Source organism: Helicoverpa armigera, chromosome 23 (assembly GCF_030705265.1).
Source record: "Helicoverpa armigera isolate CAAS_96S chromosome 23, ASM3070526v1, whole genome shotgun sequence".
In the NCBI taxonomy this organism is placed as follows: domain Eukaryota; kingdom Metazoa; phylum Arthropoda; class Insecta; order Lepidoptera; family Noctuidae; genus Helicoverpa; species Helicoverpa armigera.
Window position 1 is genome coordinate 1,897,993 of NC_087142.1, and position 20,259 is coordinate 1,918,251.

The 20,259-nt window shown below is 39.3% G+C and overlaps 3 protein-coding genes and 2 long non-coding RNA genes across 6 annotated transcripts; 2 read left to right on the plus strand and 3 right to left on the minus strand.

The window, feature by feature from the left end:
• Positions 1–1,817: 1,817 nt before the first annotated feature.
• On the minus strand, positions 1,818–2,679 carry LOC135118521 (uncharacterized). The gene is made up of 2 exons (XR_010277636.1): positions 2,571–2,679; positions 1,818–2,271 (listed from the first exon to the last, which is right to left on the minus strand). It is a non-coding gene; the product is annotated as an uncharacterized LOC135118521 (long non-coding RNA).
• A 1,520-nt stretch (positions 2,680–4,199) lies between these two features.
• LOC110383508 (uncharacterized) lies at positions 4,200–6,382 on the plus strand. The gene is made up of 2 exons (XR_010277631.1): positions 4,200–4,341; positions 5,492–6,382. It is a non-coding gene; the product is annotated as an uncharacterized LOC110383508 (long non-coding RNA).
• LOC110383509 (uncharacterized) lies at positions 4,338–13,301 on the minus strand. The gene is made up of 2 exons (XM_049841525.2): positions 12,885–13,301; positions 4,338–5,405 (listed from the first exon to the last, which is right to left on the minus strand). The coding sequence occupies exons 1-2, from the start codon at positions 13,024–13,026 to the stop codon at positions 4,414–4,416; spliced, it is 1,134 nt and encodes a 377-aa protein (XP_049697482.2). The 5' UTR covers positions 13,027–13,301; the 3' UTR covers positions 4,338–4,413.
• Positions 10,395–12,354, minus strand: LOC126054753 (uncharacterized). The gene is made up of 2 exons (XM_064040826.1): positions 12,204–12,354; positions 10,395–11,663 (listed from the first exon to the last, which is right to left on the minus strand). Exon 2 carries the CDS (start codon positions 11,661–11,663, stop codon positions 10,401–10,403), a length of 1,263 nt encoding a protein of 420 aa, XP_063896896.1. The 5' UTR covers positions 12,204–12,354; the 3' UTR covers positions 10,395–10,400.
• A 908-nt stretch (positions 13,302–14,209) lies between the features above and the next one.
• Positions 14,210–16,560, plus strand: LOC126054790 (myb/SANT-like DNA-binding domain-containing protein 3). 2 transcript variants are annotated; one of them, XM_049841530.2, is made up of 7 exons: positions 14,211–14,538; positions 14,852–15,077; positions 15,183–15,356; positions 15,431–15,484; positions 15,719–15,781; positions 15,857–15,992; positions 16,204–16,560. In XM_049841530.2, exons 1-7 carry the CDS (start codon positions 14,519–14,521, stop codon positions 16,443–16,445), a joined length of 915 nt encoding a protein of 304 aa, XP_049697487.1. In that variant the 5' UTR covers positions 14,211–14,518; the 3' UTR covers positions 16,446–16,560. The 2 variants fall into 2 exon arrangements, with proteins under 2 accessions (XP_049697488.1, XP_049697487.1); XM_049841531.2 differs by lacking the exon at positions 15,431–15,484 and having other exon boundaries at positions 14,210–14,538.
• The last annotated feature ends 3,699 nt before the right edge of the window (positions 16,561–20,259 follow it).

The window sequence follows — 20,259 nt, forward strand, 5'->3', positions numbered from 1 at the left end:
ATGATGTAGAGCTTTAATATTATTTTTTTCAGTTTCATCTGTGGCATTTTTGTATTTGGTAACATACGTATCGCAATCATCACAAGTATCATGAGCAGGAGGATTGAAACCGAAATTAAACTCTGTATTAAAAATATGTCTGTATAGCCACGCCTTTGCCATATTCTCTTTCGGTAAACCCTCTTCAGTACAGAACTCTAAATACAAGAATATAATTTATCAATATTTAGGTTTAGGTGGCTTCCAAGATAATGTCTTTCTGTTCTGTTTCGACTATAATGGCTCTCATATTTATTATCATTCTCATATTTAGGTATCTTGCTAATATGTTTTCGTACTGTCTCTTTAACTATATCTGCTGTTTTATTAGGCGGTGGATGTCTTCGTCGTCTATCTGCTTGAACAAATCCTTGTTTAGATTTTTTTACCGCGTTCCTCACCACAGTTTCTGAAATAGCCAACGTATTCAAATTTAATGTGTATACTCTTTTAGGTGATTGATCAGGGTCACGGCGTCTGGATCTAGCAGTTTGAACTTCTGAGACGCTAGATATAATAAATTGTCTTTTTAAATCCCACGTCATCTCTTCCGCGTAATACATCTGATAAATGAATTATAATTCCGCGTAATACATCTAATAGAGTCGTTGACATTTTGTAATGAGACTTTTACCTGGGTATCGCGCCCGTTACAATGGCCTCAGTCTTCGTTCGTGCACAAGAAATACTCTTCGCATTATTGGAATCTTCAAATATAGCCTTTACCAGTTGGCTGGTGCAATCCATAGATTTAAATGACTGGTGATGTTTCACTGTGTGGAAAGCTAAAGTGGCTTCAGCGGCGGCTATTTGGTCTGTCAGTCCAGAACTTTGTGGTTGAAATAAAGAGTCGGTTTATTATTTATAAAGAGTATGTTTTTCCGTTAGGATATGTTTTTCCATATCAGCACCTCCCTTGAACTTAATTGAAAAATGATTATTACATATTGAACAAAACACTTCGGTAGGTTCTCTTCCATCTTTCATAATCGGAAATCTTTGTTTTAAAGTATCTGTGAATGTACACACGTATCGTGGTCGTTTGGTACTTGAAGACATTTTAACTCGTATCCATCCAACAGCTCCGATTCTCGCTCGCTCGCTCGTCCCGTAATGACACTCAATGAAGCGTAGTCCAACCTTCGCAATGGCGCAAGACGAACTGACTGAGTGAGCGAGCGAGCGGCAACAGCGCTGCGGGGCGACGGGCGCCCCCCTCCTCCCTACACCCCGCTGTTTTGAGTGCGATGTACATACAAGCTTGCAACGCGTCGCGTAAAACGCGTGCGCAAGATTCGCAGTGTATACGTTATGGACCATGTGATTAATTCGGGCATTATTTATAATGCCCGAGCATTATGAATACTGTCTAGCTTTATCGGGCCAAGTGATTAATAACTATCTTAACTTCATTATTTATCACATTGTACGGGCATTATTATATTGCTGCATGACAGTTGGGCAATTTGATGATAAAGCTATATTTTATGCGGTGTGAGGGTGGCAATTGTTTTGTTCTAATAAATAAATCCTGTTGCTTGCTGCATATTTTATGATAATTGTTTCAAATTATATGTTCTATTTTAATGGGAAATTATAAGTCTAGTTACAAAATTATTTATTGGACAATTGACATCTAATTTACTAACTCGGCCTCGTTTTTCTTGATCTCATTGTTATTGGCTCGTTTTTTTTTATCATCATCATCATCGGCCTATCGCAGTCCACTGCTGGACATAGGCCTCTCCAAGTGCACGCCACTGAGATCGAATCATCCATTTTTTTTTATGGTAGAATTTAATTTGGATTCAAAACATTGTATTAAAAATTGAAGTTAGTGACGAAAACGAATCGCTGCAAAACCGACTCCACGTAGTCTTGTCTGCCCTACCCCTAGAGTGCAATTCAAAACCGTGTAGGCGCGGAGGGGCGAGGCGGCCTGCGAGCTGAGGCGCAGGTAGTTGAAGCGCTCGCCGCCGCGGCTGAGGCTGGCCGGCTCTGCCGGGCAGCAAGCCGAAGCTGCGGTGGTGAGCGTGAAAACCATCTGCGACGATAAGCTCGCATGGTACCGCCGGAGCCCCGCAGCGCCGGAGCCGTGACAGAAGCCATGCTTGCTGCATGTTGCATGCTTACTTCCATGCTCGGTCAATTAATGATCTGGTCAGTACTTACTCCTCCGGAGCCGCCGCCGCCGCTCCTCCTCCTCCTCCTCGACCGCAGCAGTCGGAGATACTAAAAAATAAAAGTTCACTCAAACCATGCAAAACTTAAGTAAATCAATAGAATGTTACAGGCAGACCCAATCAGTTTTAGCACTTTCATTAGTAAGTATGTCCAAAGCTTTGAAGGCGTTCCATTAAGCAGTTTCATGTATTTGCCCAGAGCTTCGTCCACAATGTAATAAGCTGCCACACCATGTTAGAAAACTTTTTCCCACAGAAACATTCCGAGACGGTTACTTAAACCACCAATATAAATATATCATCACATTGTGACGATATCTTCAGAGGCGCATGCGATGCAAAACATACCAGTCTGCTGTTCACCGAGTCAATCCGATGTAACTTTGAAAAACCTTGTAAAACACGATAAATATTTAAGTAGGGAAATATTTATAGTTCGCAATGATTGTTAATAAACTTACCAATTGCCCATTTTGGTTCTCCTGATATTTGACCGCAACTTGATACACTTTTGGACAAGGAATTATACGTGAAATATCTGTGATAGTGACTTAGGTCATTTGTGTGGTTAACGGTCACCGAAGAATATTGTGCCGTCACGGTCAGGTTTTAATCTATTCTAATGACAATATTTTGACAATCTTCGAGTCGAAGATTGCCAGGCCCGATCTTGTTGACCAATCAGAGTTATCGAGAACTTAACACTAGTCAGAAAAAATACCTTCAGTTGATCTCCTGTTTATTCCGTAGCTTAATTTCCAACTTGTAGTCTACTGAATAATTTAATCCCGGTACAAATAAACATATACCTACCGTTCGTGTATTCAGTTAACACTTTCGATGCCCAGCACCCGGGATTCGAGTCGAACCATAGTTCATTCCTTATGCCCGCAACCCGAATACCGAGTCGTCGCTATGTGTAGCTATAGATGCATGTGCTCATGCCCAGGACCCGAATAGCGAGTCCATAGCTAAGTAAGCTGTAAGGGTTGTCAAAAGTAAACAAATGAAATCAATTGAAAAAACATCGCTTTAGTTTATAACGGATTAGAAAACGTAAATTGGTATTATTCCATCCAGTTATTGCTTCATTCCAGTATTGTATTAATTTGGTACATGCGTACTTAGGTTAGATCTTGTTTGATGTTAGTAATAATGCGCTCACGCGCGCCATCTATTGATGTATGTCCAAATCAAGAGACGTTAAATTCGCAAAGATAATCCTTGCCTAATATAAATGGGAAATAAATTTATTATTAGGTCAAAGTAATATAAAAATACTAGTGTTTATGCCTGTAGCACACCTCCGCTGCGAAACCCAAAGGGCGAAACCGCCACAGTTTCGCTGTGAGTTGTGAGTTGTTGGGCGGCGAAACAATAGCGAAATTCCCTGCTTATACGTACAAAACTGACTATGATGTTGTCTCTTTCTAACATGATTTCGCTCATTTGCTTAGGCGCCGTCTACATCTCCGCCCGTTGTCCGCCATTTTGGTGTGGTTCCGCGTGTATCTTGAGCGAAATAGGAACAATGGATTTGGAATTTACTGAATTTTTAAAGTAGTCGACCACAGTAAGATTAGTTCCTCCTCTGACTCCGAAAACGACGACATTTTCTTTCGATTCTTATTTATCAACTGTTCTAGTTTTAGGTTTCGCTCTGTTTCGCTATTATAGTTTCGCTTAACGGCGTTAGCACACTGACGCCGCAAACCGCGATAGCGAACAGGAAAAAGCGGTAAACAAGCGAAATTTAAGCGGTCGTTTTCACACCGCATTTCAGTATCGCATTTTCCTATTCATTTTAGTGCAACATGTCGTTTGAGTCAGACTGGTTTCTTTCTGAATCTGAAGAAGAAGAACTATTACTTCTTGTATCGACATTAAGAAAAAGACGAAGAATATGGGTTCATGAAATTAATCAAAAAAGAAAGAAGCTTGGAGAAAATAAATTATGCAAAGAACTACAGCAGCATAGTGATCGTTTTTTCACTTATTTTAGAATGTCGCCTGAAACTTTTGATTACTTGCACAACCAACTTCAGCCATATATCCAGAAGAAAAATACAAACTTCAGGGAAAGTATATCCTCAAAGGAAAGATTGGCAATATGTTTAAGGTAAGTTTATTTATTTATTAAAAAAATACAATTTAGATTAGTATGTAGTAGATAATTCGCACACATGTTTCATTACTCGTTCCAATTAGCAAAACAACTTTGAGCACTCAAGTAATTATTTTCCTTATTATCATTTCTTTGGTCTGATGGTTGAATCATGATGTACTTTTGAGTACTTTTTTCATCAGTTATGATTTGTGATGTGTGTTGATCACTGATTTCAGATGATTGTAAAATGATGATATTAGGTGTTCGTATATTATTATGGGTGTTGACACCTGATGTGGACGGCTGATTGAGGTCACGATTTTCTGTTTGGCTTTGCGTGTTTGAAAGTGTATTATGATAGTTGACGCCTGATGTGGATGGTTGACGGACGTTACGATTGCTGTGATTGCTAAGATCATCGAGAGTAATACTTTCTGGAGTCGAAACATAGGTACTGTTGCTAGAGTTTGGTCTATTGTCACTTGTTATTTCTTTTAATTCATACTCGGTTATTAATTTCATGATTTGTAATTTAATAATGGCTTGGTTGTTCAAAGAAAGTTTCTTGACACTGTCAGCAAAACCTAAAAATGTCATATCAAGCCTGTCACACAATACATTAACTAGATTTTGACCTGTATTTGGAGTAGATGATTTTGCAATCTTCCTCTTTTCTAAATAATTAATAATTTTATCGGATGGATCTAAGTTTCGGCGTCTTCTTCTTCGATATAGATCGCTTCCTGTCTCTGAAATATTGCTTACTGACCCATCATCCTGTGCTTCTTGTTGTGTCTCATTTCCGATTATAGGTTCTACTCGTTCTTCTATATCCGTTGGATTTTGAAGTAAATTTTCAATCTTATTATTTTCCGCTGCTTGCAGTTTTGGAGGGCTAGTATTTAAAGTGCTCTCAGTAGATCGTAAATTTGTTGTAGAATCCACATAACTCATGTGTTCAGCCCACACCCAATTAGCATATTTCTTTGCAGCTTGCCCACTAAATGTTAGTTGAGACTGTTTGTACTTCTTGTAAGTATCACGCAGATTTTTCCATTTTGCTTTTAGTGATTTCACTGAAACAAAATTAGGAGACACATGTAGATTATGCAGATTTAACAAATCTCACACAGCGTAATACATTCTGTATTTCATTTTTCAGATTTTTGGCTACGGGCGATACTTTTACTACTATTTCATCTTCATACCGAATGGGTATAAGCACCGTTTCAAGTATAGTTTCTGAAGTTTGTGAAGCTATTTGGAAAGTATTGCAGCCAATATACATTCCAGTACCAACTCTACAGACATGGGAGCAAATATCAGAAGGATTTTATACAATATGGGGCTTTCCAAACTGCCTTGGGAGTATTGATGGAGAACATATAACTATCTAGTCTCCACCTAACAGTGGATCGATGTTTTATTGCTACAAAAATAAATTTTCTATCGTTCTTCTGGCGCTAGTTGATGCACATTATAAGTTCATTTATATAGATGTTGGATCATATGGCAAGGATTCAGATAGTACAATTTTTGAAAATTCAACACTCTACAAACTTGTAAAAGGAAGGAAAATGGAATTGCCTGCATCTAAACCTTTACCAGGTTGTGAAAACCCTACACCACACGTGTTCATCGGCGATGGAGGTTTTAGATTGGAAACTTTTCTAATGAGACCGTTTACTAGAGAATCAATAATAAATGATCCTGATAAAAAAAAAATTTAATCGTGCATTAAGTAGAGCTAGAGTTGTCGTGGAATGTGCATTCGGAATATTGGCCCAGAAGTTTCGTATATTTTTGAGACCCTTTGAAACTGATATAAACAATACCGTAAAAGTCGTCAAAGCAGCAGCATGTCTACACAATTATTTACAAGATATGGAAAGTGCCTATGTGTATGAAAACCAAAATTCTACTAATCCTTTGGGAGCATTTGTATCCATACAACCAAACAGACATAGGGCAAATAATGAAGCGTTTGATGTTAGACAAAATTTTGTGAATTATTTTAAAAGCTAGTTTCTGTAATTAAATGGAATGCATTGTACACATCTACATTTTTTAAAACATCCTTTAAGATTATTCCAAACGGACCCCATGGCTCTGACCCAGTAAGGAGTCCTTATGAGGAGTCCGTCAGAATTCAAAATCTCACCGTTTTCCACCCCGAAGGGAAGAAAACGATTATTTCAGGTCTTGCCGAGGCTTGACCTTTCGGAGATTACCTACCTTACCTAGAGTACACACATGCTTGCTACTTGCGTCCATTCATGATAGTGTGAGCTGCGGGCGGGCACAGCGACGACCGCGCGGGGAGAGAGGCGGCGGCAGGCGCGCGATTGTAACTCGAACGCGCTCTCGTCAGTACCTATCTCCGAAAGCCGGCAAGAGCTTGCTCAGGTCAAGCCTCGGCAAGACCTGAAATAATCGTTTTCTTCCCTTCGGGGTGGAAAACGGTGATATTTCAGTTCTGTGCCTTCGGCTTGACCTTTCGGAGACGTGTCTATCATCTGCCGGTGCTATTAAGCGTACTGTGATAAAGGTGAGAAATAAAACCTTAGGTTCTCATCTTCAAAATCAAGCTGTTTTATTAAAATTAGAATCAATGGCTGTTATACAAGTAAGTACAAAATCAGTTCAAGTCTTGTACGATCACAGCAAACGTATCTTTTAACGATAAAATGCTATTAATACAGTTTTATAACTAATTCTTCTTTATCAAACATAAAATCTTTATTCTTCATCATAGTTTAACAATTTAGCAAATATAAACTGACTCTTAAACCTTATCATTTTAAACATAACAGGGTCCTGACCCTTTCTTATATCTAATAAATAAACATTAGGTAAAGATTGAGATCTTTAATGAGATCAAATGTTCAGTCTTACACTGCATTAAAGGAATTATTAAGAACATTAACATTTCTACCTCGAGGCTGCTCTACTGATTTACAGTAGTGTTTGAAAAAATTTGTCGAGCCTCTCCAGTTCCCTCGTTTCAATATATCATCCAGCGGTACGTTGTTCTGGAAGTCATTAGAAGCTACAGCTGATCGAACCGAGCCTGGGCTGCAGTCTATGCCAATATCCTTAAAGGGTGCCTTCAACCAGCCCGCAATAACGGTTCTGGAAGCTGCTTTAACCTTCCCTCGCGTTGTAATAAACAAATTATTTAAGCCCTCTCGTGCCCTCCTTCTACTGTTAGTCACGTCTATTAAGCAATTTATCCATTTTACTAAACTCAAATCCATGTCACCTGAGCATGTTAGATGCCATCCGGATTGACGGTTCCTGTCATTATCTGTTTTTGAGCCAAATCTTGGCCAAAACGTTATTGAGGAATCTGATCTCTCACAATGCTGGTCGTCTATCATAAGGAGGGTGAGGTCATGTATACGTCGACCTGAAGCTAGCAATAGAAGAAGCGCCACGTGACGAGATACTTGAAAAATACTTTCCTTATCAGGTATATTCGATTTTAGCCACTGAAATAAGTCTTGAATGTTCCAGATCTGAGTCTTTGGTACTGCTGACATACATTTTTGAATTTTTATGGCTTTGAGCATTGCAGCCACTACAGGATGATTTCCTAGTTGTTTTTCTTGAGTAGGGTCGGCAAAAGTAAGGATTACAGACTTGTGAACCATAATTGTTGATGGGGCTAATTTCCGTACTCGTGAAAGGGAACCCAGGTAAGCAGCAACATCAAGAGGTCGAGGACTATTAGGTTTTCTCCCATTTTGTCTACACCACGAGACCCATTGCTTCCATGCGGACTCGTAGGTACGCCAAGTCGAATCGCGCCATGCTGACTGTATCAGGTTAACGTCAGCTTGGTCTAAACCAGCTACTAAATCCGCCCACCCCGTATCTTCCAGACCTCCAAATATAGATTTTCTACCTTCGGCGGAGGAAGGTTCGTGGATAAGTCGATTAGGTTCTCTATTAAGTTCGGTATCAGGTACGGGGCACCCAGGGCTCTGTGTTTGAGGTCGCTTCTCCAAAACACTGTCTCCCATCGAGGTACCACGATCAGAAATGTTCCGGAGGACTTGTTCAGATGTTGGAGTACCCGAGGTACAAGTGGTGGAGGGGGGAAAATCCACGCCAGTTCGTAGTTCCAAGTTCGGCTGAACGCATTCACGAAGAGAGCTTGTGTGTCCTTTGCATCTATCGAGACATAGACCGGTACTACTTTCGATTGGTCTGAGGCGAAGAGATCTATCTGAGGAACTCCCCATTTTCGAAATATCTTCTGTGTGATCTCGCTTTTGATGTGCCAATCGGGTAGGGCTTTTCCTCTGGATAAGCAGTCGGCGATTGAATTGTAGCGGCCGGGCAGGTAAAACGAGTGAATGGTTGCATTTAAACTCTGAGCTAAGACCAAGATTTCTTTTGTCATTTCTAGCAGTGCGATAGACTTGGTTCCACCCTGGTTTCGCAAATACGACACCACTGTCCTGTTGTCTGACTGAACCATTATTGATTGACCTAGAACTACCTCTTGGGACTCCTGCAAAGCTACTAAGACTGTGTAAAGTTCCTTTCTGTTGATATGCCATTTTAATTGCTCTTCTGTCCACAGACCTGAAAGGAGGTGGTCGCTCATCTGAATGCCCCAGCCGTCGTTGGAGGCATCTGTGCTCACAAACATCGTCGGTTCCGGTACAAAGATCCTTCCGGGATTTCTGATATTTTGAGCCCACCAGCGAGCTTCCTGAATAGCCTGTGAACTCACTGCCACCCTCTTCCCGGGCCGGTCTTGTGACAGTTTTCTTGCCGCTCTTTGCATATGCCTGGTGTAAAGTCTTCCTAGAGGGGTCACAAGTGATGCGAACCCTAGCCTTCCGATCAATGCCGTGCCGGATTCCCATGACCACTGCTTTGTTTCTAAGACTTGATTGAGATCTCTTGAGATCCGGTCGATCTTGTCTTTTGGAAGCGTCTTTTGGTTTGTCGATACATTCCAAATAATTCCCAGAAATTTTATTTCCTGTGTGGCCCTTAGCACGGATTTTTCTAGATTGACACACCAACCCATGCTCTGTAAAATTTCTACTGCATAACGCATGTGCCTCTCCAGCGTGTTTGGGTTTTGGTGTGCAAATAGGAAGTCGTCCAAGTAGACTAGAACGCGAAGACCCTTTTCTCTCAGAAAACTTGCTACCCACTTGCTGACACTGGAAAAGGCTATTAGTGCAGTGGACAGGCCGAAAGGTAAAGATGTCATTTGATAAACCCGATTCGCGTAAGCGAACGCAAGGAATCTTCGATGACTCTTTTTCACTGGGATATGAAAATAGGCTTGGCTGATATCTAGCTTTCCGAGATAATCTCCTTCTTGCATAAAATTTGGAACTTGACTTTGATTTATCAGACGAAATTTCGGGGGTTTGAGAAATTGGTTCAAGCGTCGTAAATCGAAGATTTGCCGTAGCTTTCCGTTTCTCTTGGGTATTAGAAATATTCTTGATAGGAACCCGTTCGCAACCTCGCAATTCTCTACCACACCTGACTTGAGCAATATCTCTATCTCCTTGGACATAGCAGGGGACAGGTTTGTGGAAAACCTTCCTAAATTTTCGCGCAATGGAATCGAAGGTGGTTTTGCTGCAAAGGGTATTGTATAGCCTGTAATAATTTTAAAATCTTCTTTGGAGCTCCTAACTCCTGCCACCGAGCTTGAAATTTCTCCAACTGTCCCCCGTGAAAATTGTCAGTACTTACGACCTCTTTGTAATTTCTTATCCTTTCCGTGTCGATCGGGATGCTTATTTGGTGCCTTAGAGTTTCCGCTTCGGCGGTAGTTTGCACTGCGAGTAGACGTGGTGGTGGTCGCTGCTGAAGAGTGACCGCGACCAGTCGGTTGTTTGCTTTTGGAAGCATGCGAAGATGCTTTGCGAAATGAGTTCTTCCGAAACGAATGAATAGTTTCTTTTATTTAAATTAGATGAGGCAAAAATTCCCGATGTGCCACCGTTGTCTTTAATAAACGCGCTAAATAGTTTTCATCAAACAGGTGGGTTGGCGAAGGAGGTATGTTGTTGAGGGCGCTGGTGAGGACGTCATTTTAGGCCTGAAAGTTTTCTACGAACCTCAATGGTTTCAGCCCTATTAGCGCAAACATATTGTAGCAGTTGATCTGACACTAATTTGAACTTAGAGTCCTCTGCCTCCACCAACCGTCTCAAGTCCGTGCTGATGTCTGGGCATTTTTTAATTATGGCATTGAGCCCGTCTGCTAGCGCCTTGCGCTGGAGCAACAATCCGTGTGTGATTGTGCCTAGAATTCCTTCTTGCCTCGTCACCCACGGAGAGAGCCGCGAGGCTAAAGTACCCAGTTCTGTATTTACTTTTAGCGGGCTAAATGGCGAAGCGGCGTGTAAGTGCTTCTCTACGTCCTTGTATCTGATGCGATTCCAGCTATCAGTGCCCAGTCTTTGACATTCAATGCCTTCCTTTTTGGCTTGCGACGACGGCTCCGGAACAAGAGGATCTGCTTCTTTAGTCGTGGGTCGAAACTCAAGCTCCTTTTCGTTTCGCTCGTCTTGCTCGTTTGGATATGGGCCCCAGGTAGGGGCTTTCCACGATGGGGCGTCCGAGGCGTCCGAACTTACTTCTTCCTCGCCATCGGAAAAATCGTTTTCCTTGTCAGAATCAGAGTCCGAATCTTTGTTTCTGCCTCTGCTTTGAGTGACCATCTCCAGGAGCATTTCCATTTTCTGCTCTAATGCACAAAACCTTTCTTCCTGAAGTGACGTCCCAGTAGAGAACGGCGGAGACTCAAGCCTAGGTCGACGTGTCGCGGGCTCTTTGACCCGAGACGTCGACCTCCTCTTTCGACTGGTCTCTTCTGTCTCCGAAAGACAGCCTGAGAGTATTTTATCTGTCTCCGCTCTTGTGTGGAGAAGAGGCATAAGCGCAGCAACCGACTGTTTCACGTATTCCGTGCGCGCCGCAGATCCGCGGATGCGGTTGGAGATGGCAGGAGGTCCTATAATAAGGGCACGTGTAAATGCCCAGTCTAGTATCTTGTGCCGAATTTCCCTATACCTTTTTTCGGACAGGTGATCCGCCTCCGGTATAAAGGCACGAACTAACCCTACGGTAGGCAAAGCAACTACGAGTTTGTTTAGTATATTTGGGTCGACTTTCTCCCCAAAGACTTCCTCTTTCGTTGCCGTGGTCACCTCCCAGTTCGTCCAACCATCGGGGAGATGCTCTTGAGCCAAAACTTTCACCCGTTCCAAGATCACGTTCTCTTCCTCCGCTTCGGCATGCTCGTCCAAAAGTTCACCCAGAGTCACCACTCCTCCAAGCTGGGTCATCTGAAGCAAAGTGAAAAAGTTCACTGAGTGCTCACAAGTTGGGGAGCGGTTCAAGGCGCGGGGCGCGCCGCTCAAATATCGAGCCGCGCCATCCAAATGTTGGGCGGCGTCGCCTAGATTAAGGGCCGCGCGGCTCGAACCTTGAGCCGCGCCGGTCAAATATCGAGCCGCACCGCTTAAATGGTGAGCCGCGCGCCGCTCAAATAGTGAGCCGCGCCGCTCAAATGGTGAGCCGCGCCGCTCAAATGGTGAGCCGCGCCGACCAAAAGTTGAGCCGCGCCGCCCAAGTTTTGGGCCGCAATGTTTATGTAAACAAAACATGCAACTCGCAGCGCGACCCGTAGGTACGATAGTGGCTGGCTTGCCAACGTATCGCTTATATCGGTCGCAGTTTGTGGATGGTATGTCCGACAAACATTTTATTGGCTCTAATAAAATTGCAGATGCAAAATTAAGCACTTAGACCTCAGCATTCTTGTTCACAGTTGGCTCGCACCTAAAACACACAATTCACACAAAACAAAATAATGAATAACTTACCGTTATATATATTTTCTTACACAAACGTTACAACAACGTTACACCACAATATAACGGTTACACTGTAGCAATACGTGCGCACGCTAGAATAAAGATAGCGTACTGACGAGAGCGCGTTCGAGTTACAATCGCGCGCCTGCCGCCGCCTCTCTCCCCGCGCGGTCGTCGCTGTGCCCGCCCGCAGCTCACACTATCATGAATGGACGCAAGTAGCAAGCATGTGTGTACTCTAGGTAAGGTAGGTAATCTCCGAAAGGTCAAGCCGAAGGCACAGAACTGAAATACCTAATTTCATGCTCATCCACCCTACCGAAAGTTGTATGGGGTCGGTAGGGATGAAAACATCCTATCTGCCCCTACATCTTAATAACCATTTATTTAATTTTTTTTTCTTCCTTGAACGCGTAACTTTGCATTAATTTGTATTAAACCGCAGTTAAGGGCCAGGTAAACGTTCAAACTTGTTTGTCAAACTTTACGTTTTCTTCAAACAACCGCGTACACGATCAAACCAAGGAACAAAATGATTTTCATTAAACGCTTCAAACACGTAGATCAACGTAGATTGTTTGACAAACACTTCAAACACAGCCGCACACTCTCAAAAAAATTGATAAACACGTAAAATTTGACAAACACGTTTGATCGTTTACCGGGCACTTTAGGTTAAATTAAACTCACCATCCAAGCCGGTACTTCCCTCGATTTTTCGCCACGCCACTTCTTTTTTATACGAATTCTTGTAATCAGGATGTCCCATAAGGTATAATTCGGGATAACCTCGAATTTCATTAATAATTCTTTCAGTTTCTACTTCCGTCATCTTGTATCGTCGCGATATTCTGTCGAAAAAGACAAATCGCGTCGTTTCTCTCCCAGCGGCGAAACTAAAATGGCGTACAGCGGCGTCCGTGTGAAACAAGTATCGCGAGGTACAACGATACCACACAAACTAAGATGCAATTATAGGAAGTCATAGGCGATAGAGCGAGATGTAACATAACGCGATACGTTTCGAAGTGTGGGACAGACTTACCGCAGTTTCGCTATCGCGGTTCGCGGCGTCAGTGTGCTAAAGGCATAAGTGAAGTACTGTTGCACAGCGAAACTCACGCAGCGGTTACGCAGTTGTTGTTTCGCAGCGGTGTGCTACAGGCATTACAGCTAAATCACATATCATTTACAAAATATGAGAAGAATTACGGATTTCAAAGGTTTTTGAAAGTATCTCATTTGGGGATCTCTTTGAAAATATTAATAACATAAACGGAAGTAATACGATAAACGGAAGTAATAAATAAACTTCGTATATGTTTGTATAATTATAATTGATTAATTAGTAAATACTTTGGGTTGAGGGTGATAAATTACTTTTAAGATGTACAAATAGAGGATTATGAATGATCGTTCTACTTCACACAGTGATATTATATTGATTTGTTTTTCTAAATATAATTAGTCTGCTACAATAGAGTGTGCATTAGCTTAGGATTCTAAGTGGTGTAACTTATTTCTTAATAAATTCTTGTTTTAGGCAGGAGCCACTGTTGAGAGGCAATGCGGGTGCGGGTCAGGCTGTAGAATATGTGTGGGTAGTTTTTATTTTCTTATACTTTTTATTAATTTATGTGGTTGCTACCTGCTACCTGCAAATACACAAAAAAAATAACTTTTCAACAAATCTTCTGCGCATGATTATTACTATGAAACTATGACCGTCCTGAATGTTTAAAATAAGAAATAATCATTATTTTGTTGTACCTATTCTATTACATTCACTAATCAACAAAAAGAAAAGCTAATTATGTAATACTCTTCTATAGTTAAGTAAATGTAATTTAATGTAGTTAAAAAAGAGAACATTCAAGTATAAACTGATAAACAAAGCTTACATTAGTTTTAGTTTGACCAGTAGCTCACAATTCTATGAGACATGATTTATTTTTAGCCGTATGTAGTACCTAGTTGCTAAATAATATTATTTAGAGTGAGTTGCACCACAGGCGTAGTTAATGCTATAGTTAAGATTAATTTTAGCAGTAACTATAACGATGACCACAGAACTTTACAAATGTTTGTTGCACCATGATTTTTTTGTTAACAGTTAACGCTAATGGGGTTGACAGTATAAAAAGATAAATTATCCCTAAAAACTGACGGGGAAAATTATTTGTTATGACAACACTGTGAGCCTTATGTCAAATTTATTTTCACGAATCTCGTTTCGTGAGGTTAGGTTTGTGTTATTATAATTGTTGTGTTTTTGTTGTGTCCGTCTGTTTGCCGAATCAAGCACGGATATTGTAATAGTAATAATGGATGACTTCAAGACAAAGTGAGTTTAATTTTATGTTAAATTTATTATACCTGATAAAAAGTGCGCCACTACATTAGTACATTATAACTTTTAGCCTATGCAAGTTAAATCAAGCGTGTTTTACTTAGGTCCTATATAAAATAATATCTCAGTCCACACTTTTTATTCATACAACATTGTTTAGAAAATGTTTTATTTAATTGTTCATACAATAAATAAAAAAAAACTATGTGAAATAACATAATTAAACATCCATATGAAAAATTCATGGTATATTCCTTACTGCCTATTGTTATTTACCACATTGAATAAAGTATTTGTTATTTTACAGGGAAAGAAGTGTCAATTTTACTAAGGAAGAGATTAGTCGATTGCAGATACTTGTAGACAAATATAAAAATGTACTTATGTGTAAAAAAACTGATGGGAGTAGTACAAAACAAAAAGACCATGCATGGCACTGCATCGCAAAGGAATTTAATGCTGTTGGTCAAGTACCTAGAAACATGAAGCAGCTAAAATATAAATTTGAAAATATGAAAAGATCTGCAAAGAAGGTAATTCTACCTACTTTCCGCTGCTTGGAAGTGAACTAATCTCACCTTCTAAAAACATGAATCAATTTATGTCTAATGTTATAACAAAGAAATTATATTTTGCAGGTAGCAAGTAGAGAACGTCAGGAAATGAGACGCACAGGTGGAGGAAATCCTCCCTCACTTCCTCCAGATTCAGAAGATGCTACTGATTGGTTAAGATCCATTATGTCTGGATCTATTGATGGAAATGAGGCTATATATGATGATGACATTATTTCCCCAAATTCCATTGTTACAGTGAGTAAATTATTGCAGATTATAAATAAGGTGTAAAGGAGATACTATAAAATATATTCTTTTTTTTTTTTCAGATTCCCATAATTCACAAAGATAAGGATTTTGATGAAATTCCTCCTATACAAAAAGTAATGAGGGTTTGAATTGTTAAAGATAATTTGATTATTTTTAGACCCTGTTATCTACATATCATCACAAATATTTAGTGATTGTGATAAAACTTATAAGTACTAAGCTTGTAGGTTTAAAAATTTAAAAAATAAATAAATTGCACTATTTATTCAAAACTATTTGCCACCAATCTGCTGTTTAGATTTAGTAATAAATTGAAAAGATTAATAATAAAAGCAATGTTTTTACAGAAAGTGAAACTAGACACAAATACTGATAGTGAAATTCAACATGACATGCCCAATATACTCAAGGTATTTATGTATTCCAAATTATTTAATATGTATTTGGATTAGATGCATTAATTAATTATATTAACTTGTTTGCAGGATGTTGTAGTCAACACAATTATTACAGATCAAGACAAAAGTTTTGATAATGTTGAAAATATTGTCCCAGATGAAGTTTTTGATGCTAGTGCCCCACATTCATCACTAAAGAGACCAGTAGCACCACAACTAAGTCGTAAGTATTTTTACATGACAATCTATAGCCAAACTTTGTACTTACATACATAGATAAATATATAACAAAAACACCAGAGTTCACCACAAGTGTTTTTCCTTGGTGGTGATCGAACCCACACCATCTAGTACATCAGCAGGGTTACCACCGACTGCGCTAATAGGCCATTTAATTATTGAGTGTGTAGCCTAATATTTTATTTCAATTTTAGGTATCATAAAGAAAAAACAAGGGAAGAGTGAAAATATCATAAAACAAGCACTAAGGGAAAAGAAACTGACAGTTTTAGATGGCCTTCATGAGTTGGAGATGGAAAAGATAAAGTTATCTATTAGTCACCAAAATGAATTACACAGCCAGTTACTGAGGCACAATGAAGAAAAACATAAGCTTGAAGTGGATAAACTTAAACTTGAAATAGATATTTTAAGGGAGAAAAAAATAAATTTTTAAGATACATTTTTACTTTTTGTATAGGAGAAATTTCATCAAAATCCTTATCTTTCTGAATTATGGGAATCTGAAAATGCCATGCACTTTTTGTTTTCTACTGAGAAAAAAAATAAAAATGCATTTTATTTTTGAAGTTTTTATTTATTCATTTAAAACATAGTCTATCTTAATGTAATCTATCAAAATAAGTATTTATTAGCATATTCCTATTATGCTCGTCATGCTGGCTAACATATGCAGAGGTCAGGTCATTGTCATCAGAATCTGATGATTCATTATCAGAGTCGTAACATGTTGGCATCGGGTCTCTCAATTTCTTGCAAATATTATATAGGACAGCCATTGCCACTATAGCACATTGGGCTCTTGCTGTATTTGTTCTGAGTTTCCATGACACTGCAGGAAACCTTTTTTTCCAACAACCAAAACTGCGTTCTACAATATTTCTAGTACGAATATGACTTTCATTGTACAGTTTTTCAGCTTCTGTAACAGGATTACGTAGAGGTGTTAGCAAATATGGTTTATTGGCATAACCTTTGTCTCCTAGTAACCAAAAACCATCAAATTCTCCATCTTCTAGGCGTCCCTTAATGACACTGCTGTTGAAAATATGGCTGTCGTGACAGCTTCCAGGCCATCTAGCAACTATATTTGTAATGTACATCTCAGCATTTGTGATTACTTGCACATTAAGAGAAAATACCTGTTTTCTATTTCTATATGTTTCTGCATCTGCACCACCTGGCGATTTGATTGGTATATGTGTGCAGTCTATAGTTCCTATTACTTTAGGAAATGCACATATTTCATAAAATTTTTTGGCCTCAGTTTCCATTTCCTCAATATTTTTAGGCATTGCAATCCAGTCTGTTCTTAGTCCGGCTATAGCTCTGCTCACTCGATGAATTATTCGACAAACAGTAGATTTGTGAACACCTGCAGCATCCCCAATGCAGCGTTGAAAAGAACCACATGCGTAAAATTCCAATGCCATTATTATTTGCTGCTCTGGAGTAACTGCAAAGTTTCTGAAAAGAAAAACAATATTGTTTATGTAGTTATACCTTAGTCATACATAGGACGACTCAAATATTCCCACTATAGTTTTTAAAGCCTTTATTAAACAGGCACTTACTTCATGGTTCTGGTTTGGAGCAATGGTGCTAAATGAGAAGCCAGGGCTCGTGCTAAACCTTTGGAAATCCGAAATCTATCCAAGAACTCCTGCTCATTCCATTTTAGGAATCGATTAACACGTGGTTGATACACTTTTTTCTTTCGAGAATTAGGTAAATCATTATAATTTTCGTCGTCAGAAGAACTAGATTCCCATAAAATATCACGTACTAAAGACATTTTTAATTTTTTTATACTTAAATATGATAAAACAACAGAAAACAACGGACTAGGTTATTATTTTGACAAGATTTTGACATTTGTTAACTTAGCAATAACGATAACCGGCCAAAATTGACTGGTTACGGTTATCGTTAAATATGACGTCATTTTAACCATTGTTAAAATGGTGCAATCCATTATTGACTTAACCAGAGATTTGACCGTTGGTTCGAGTTTTGTTATCGTTAAAGTAAGTTGGTGCAACTCACTCTTAATGTTACAGAAGGCAACCACAATGTCGCTCCGGGCGGTCAGGGCGGGTGCAACCCTGCGCCTACTAGTATGTACCAAGGAAACTATTCTTGCACCCAGAAGTTAGTTCTTTATAATCACTCATTTAATCCCAACTCATTTACCATGAAAGTGTAATTAATAGAAATCTTTCTAACACTAGTTATGAAGTAATATCAAAGAATATTGGTGTGTAACTTTGCTAAAAATGAAACTACAAAAATACCCTCAATCAGTCTTTATTTACAATACATTTAAATTTACAATACAAAAAACGATACACAAAAGAAACTTATAGACTACTGTACCTACATTAAACAACTAATAATTATGAAATGCCCGAAAACATTCTAGGCAGAGGCCAGGTTGTTTTTCACAATTGGGACAATAAAATAGGGTGTTCACCCTTTTTTTTGTGGTGTCCCAACAATGCTTACACCTTCTTCTTTTTGTGTTTCTGTTTTCATCTTTTGGAAGGTGAGCAGGCAAGTGTATGATTCCATTTGCCTGATCATTTTCATTTGAAACAAGAGGTGGCAGCAGTTTATCTATAACCTCTTCTCTAAAAAAAAAAATCTAATTTCTTTTCTAATTTGATTTGATACAAGAAGTAGGCATTCAGGATCATCATTTGAAAGATGTGAATGCCTACTTTCTTGTACCAACGCATGTTTTTGTGTTCGCAAGTGTAGTATGATAACATTTGGTCATGCCTATCAACACCACTCATGAACTGATTATATTTTATTACCATCTCCGGTTTAAGGATTAGTTGGCCTCTTTTGTTGGCTACAGGCTTTAGTTCTGGTGAATGAGTGGTGCTGATAGTCAAGACGTCGCGTTAGTCACGCCACTTGCAAACACAAATAGCGTTGCGGTTATATCTGTAGAGGCTGCCACCTTTGTGCAATTTGGTTGCAACCATTGTTGGGTTCCCTTTGCGGTTTACTCTCAGAGTTCCAGTCACGTTCATTTGATTACGTAGCAAGAACTCTGAGAGTGCTAAACTGTTATAAAAATTGTCCATGTAAACGTGGCGCCCTGAACCTAAATAGTTTTCCAGCAGTTTTATGACTACCTTATCTGTGTGGCCTTTCCCTCCTACATCTTGATCACGTTTACCCTTGAAGACGTGAATTTTGAGGGAAAGGCCACTAGGTGAAGCCAACATGTACAGTTTGATGCCGAATTTGTGGCGTTTGCCTTTAAGAAATTGGCGGATCCCGCTACGACCCCGGCTTAATATTTGATGTGTTATATTTTAAACGTACTGAGGGTTAATATTTAGTTTATTTTAAATTAAATGTCAATCACATTTAAAAAAATGAAATTAAATATAATTGTATTACTTTGCCCAATAGGTCACGGGCAATATGTATAGTGCCCGGTCAATTTGATTATTTGAATAATTATTATCAAATTGCACTCTCATATTGGGCATTTTTCATAATGACCGGGCATTATGTATACTGCCCAATTTATCACTTGGTCCATAACATATACAACGACGTTTTTGAGAGTAAATTCTCATCTGTAGAAAATCTCAGGACTTTTCCATGGAAATCAGGCCTTTTAAATAAGTAAGCAGAAATCAATATGTCGTAAGCGTAAGTGTCAAAAATCAATATGAAATCAGGCCTTTTCTCCGGACTTTTGATTTTTTCATCTGGTAACCCTACACGCACGACAACTGGCGCACTGATGCAAGTGACGTTCGTACGAATAGGCGCGCGCGAGTTTTAATTCAGAGGTTAAGAACATTAACTCCAATGAATAACATTAAGTTCCCGCGAAGCGTAGAGGTAAATAATCTTCATCAAGGTCAATCTCAAATGGTCATTTGAGGTCCGTTACCAGTTAGACATTAGTGGATTTAATGTCATATACTATTGAATATTTATTTTTATAGATGTAATAGGATTTAATGTCGTATACCATTAAGTGGAATTGGTTTTTGCGATTTTAATGGTGTAAGAAACATATTTTCAAAAAAGTGGAGTTACTATTGTATACCTCCGAGGTACAGAATTGTTTGACCTTTTCCGATTTCAGCCTTGTTCGGCGCTCTATAATAATATTTCCGGAAATGGAATATATGCGCTCGCAAGACACCGAAGTACTCATTGCGCAGCATTTATTTCGATATAATTGTGCCTAGTTTGGGTACACAAATTGGTGGTAC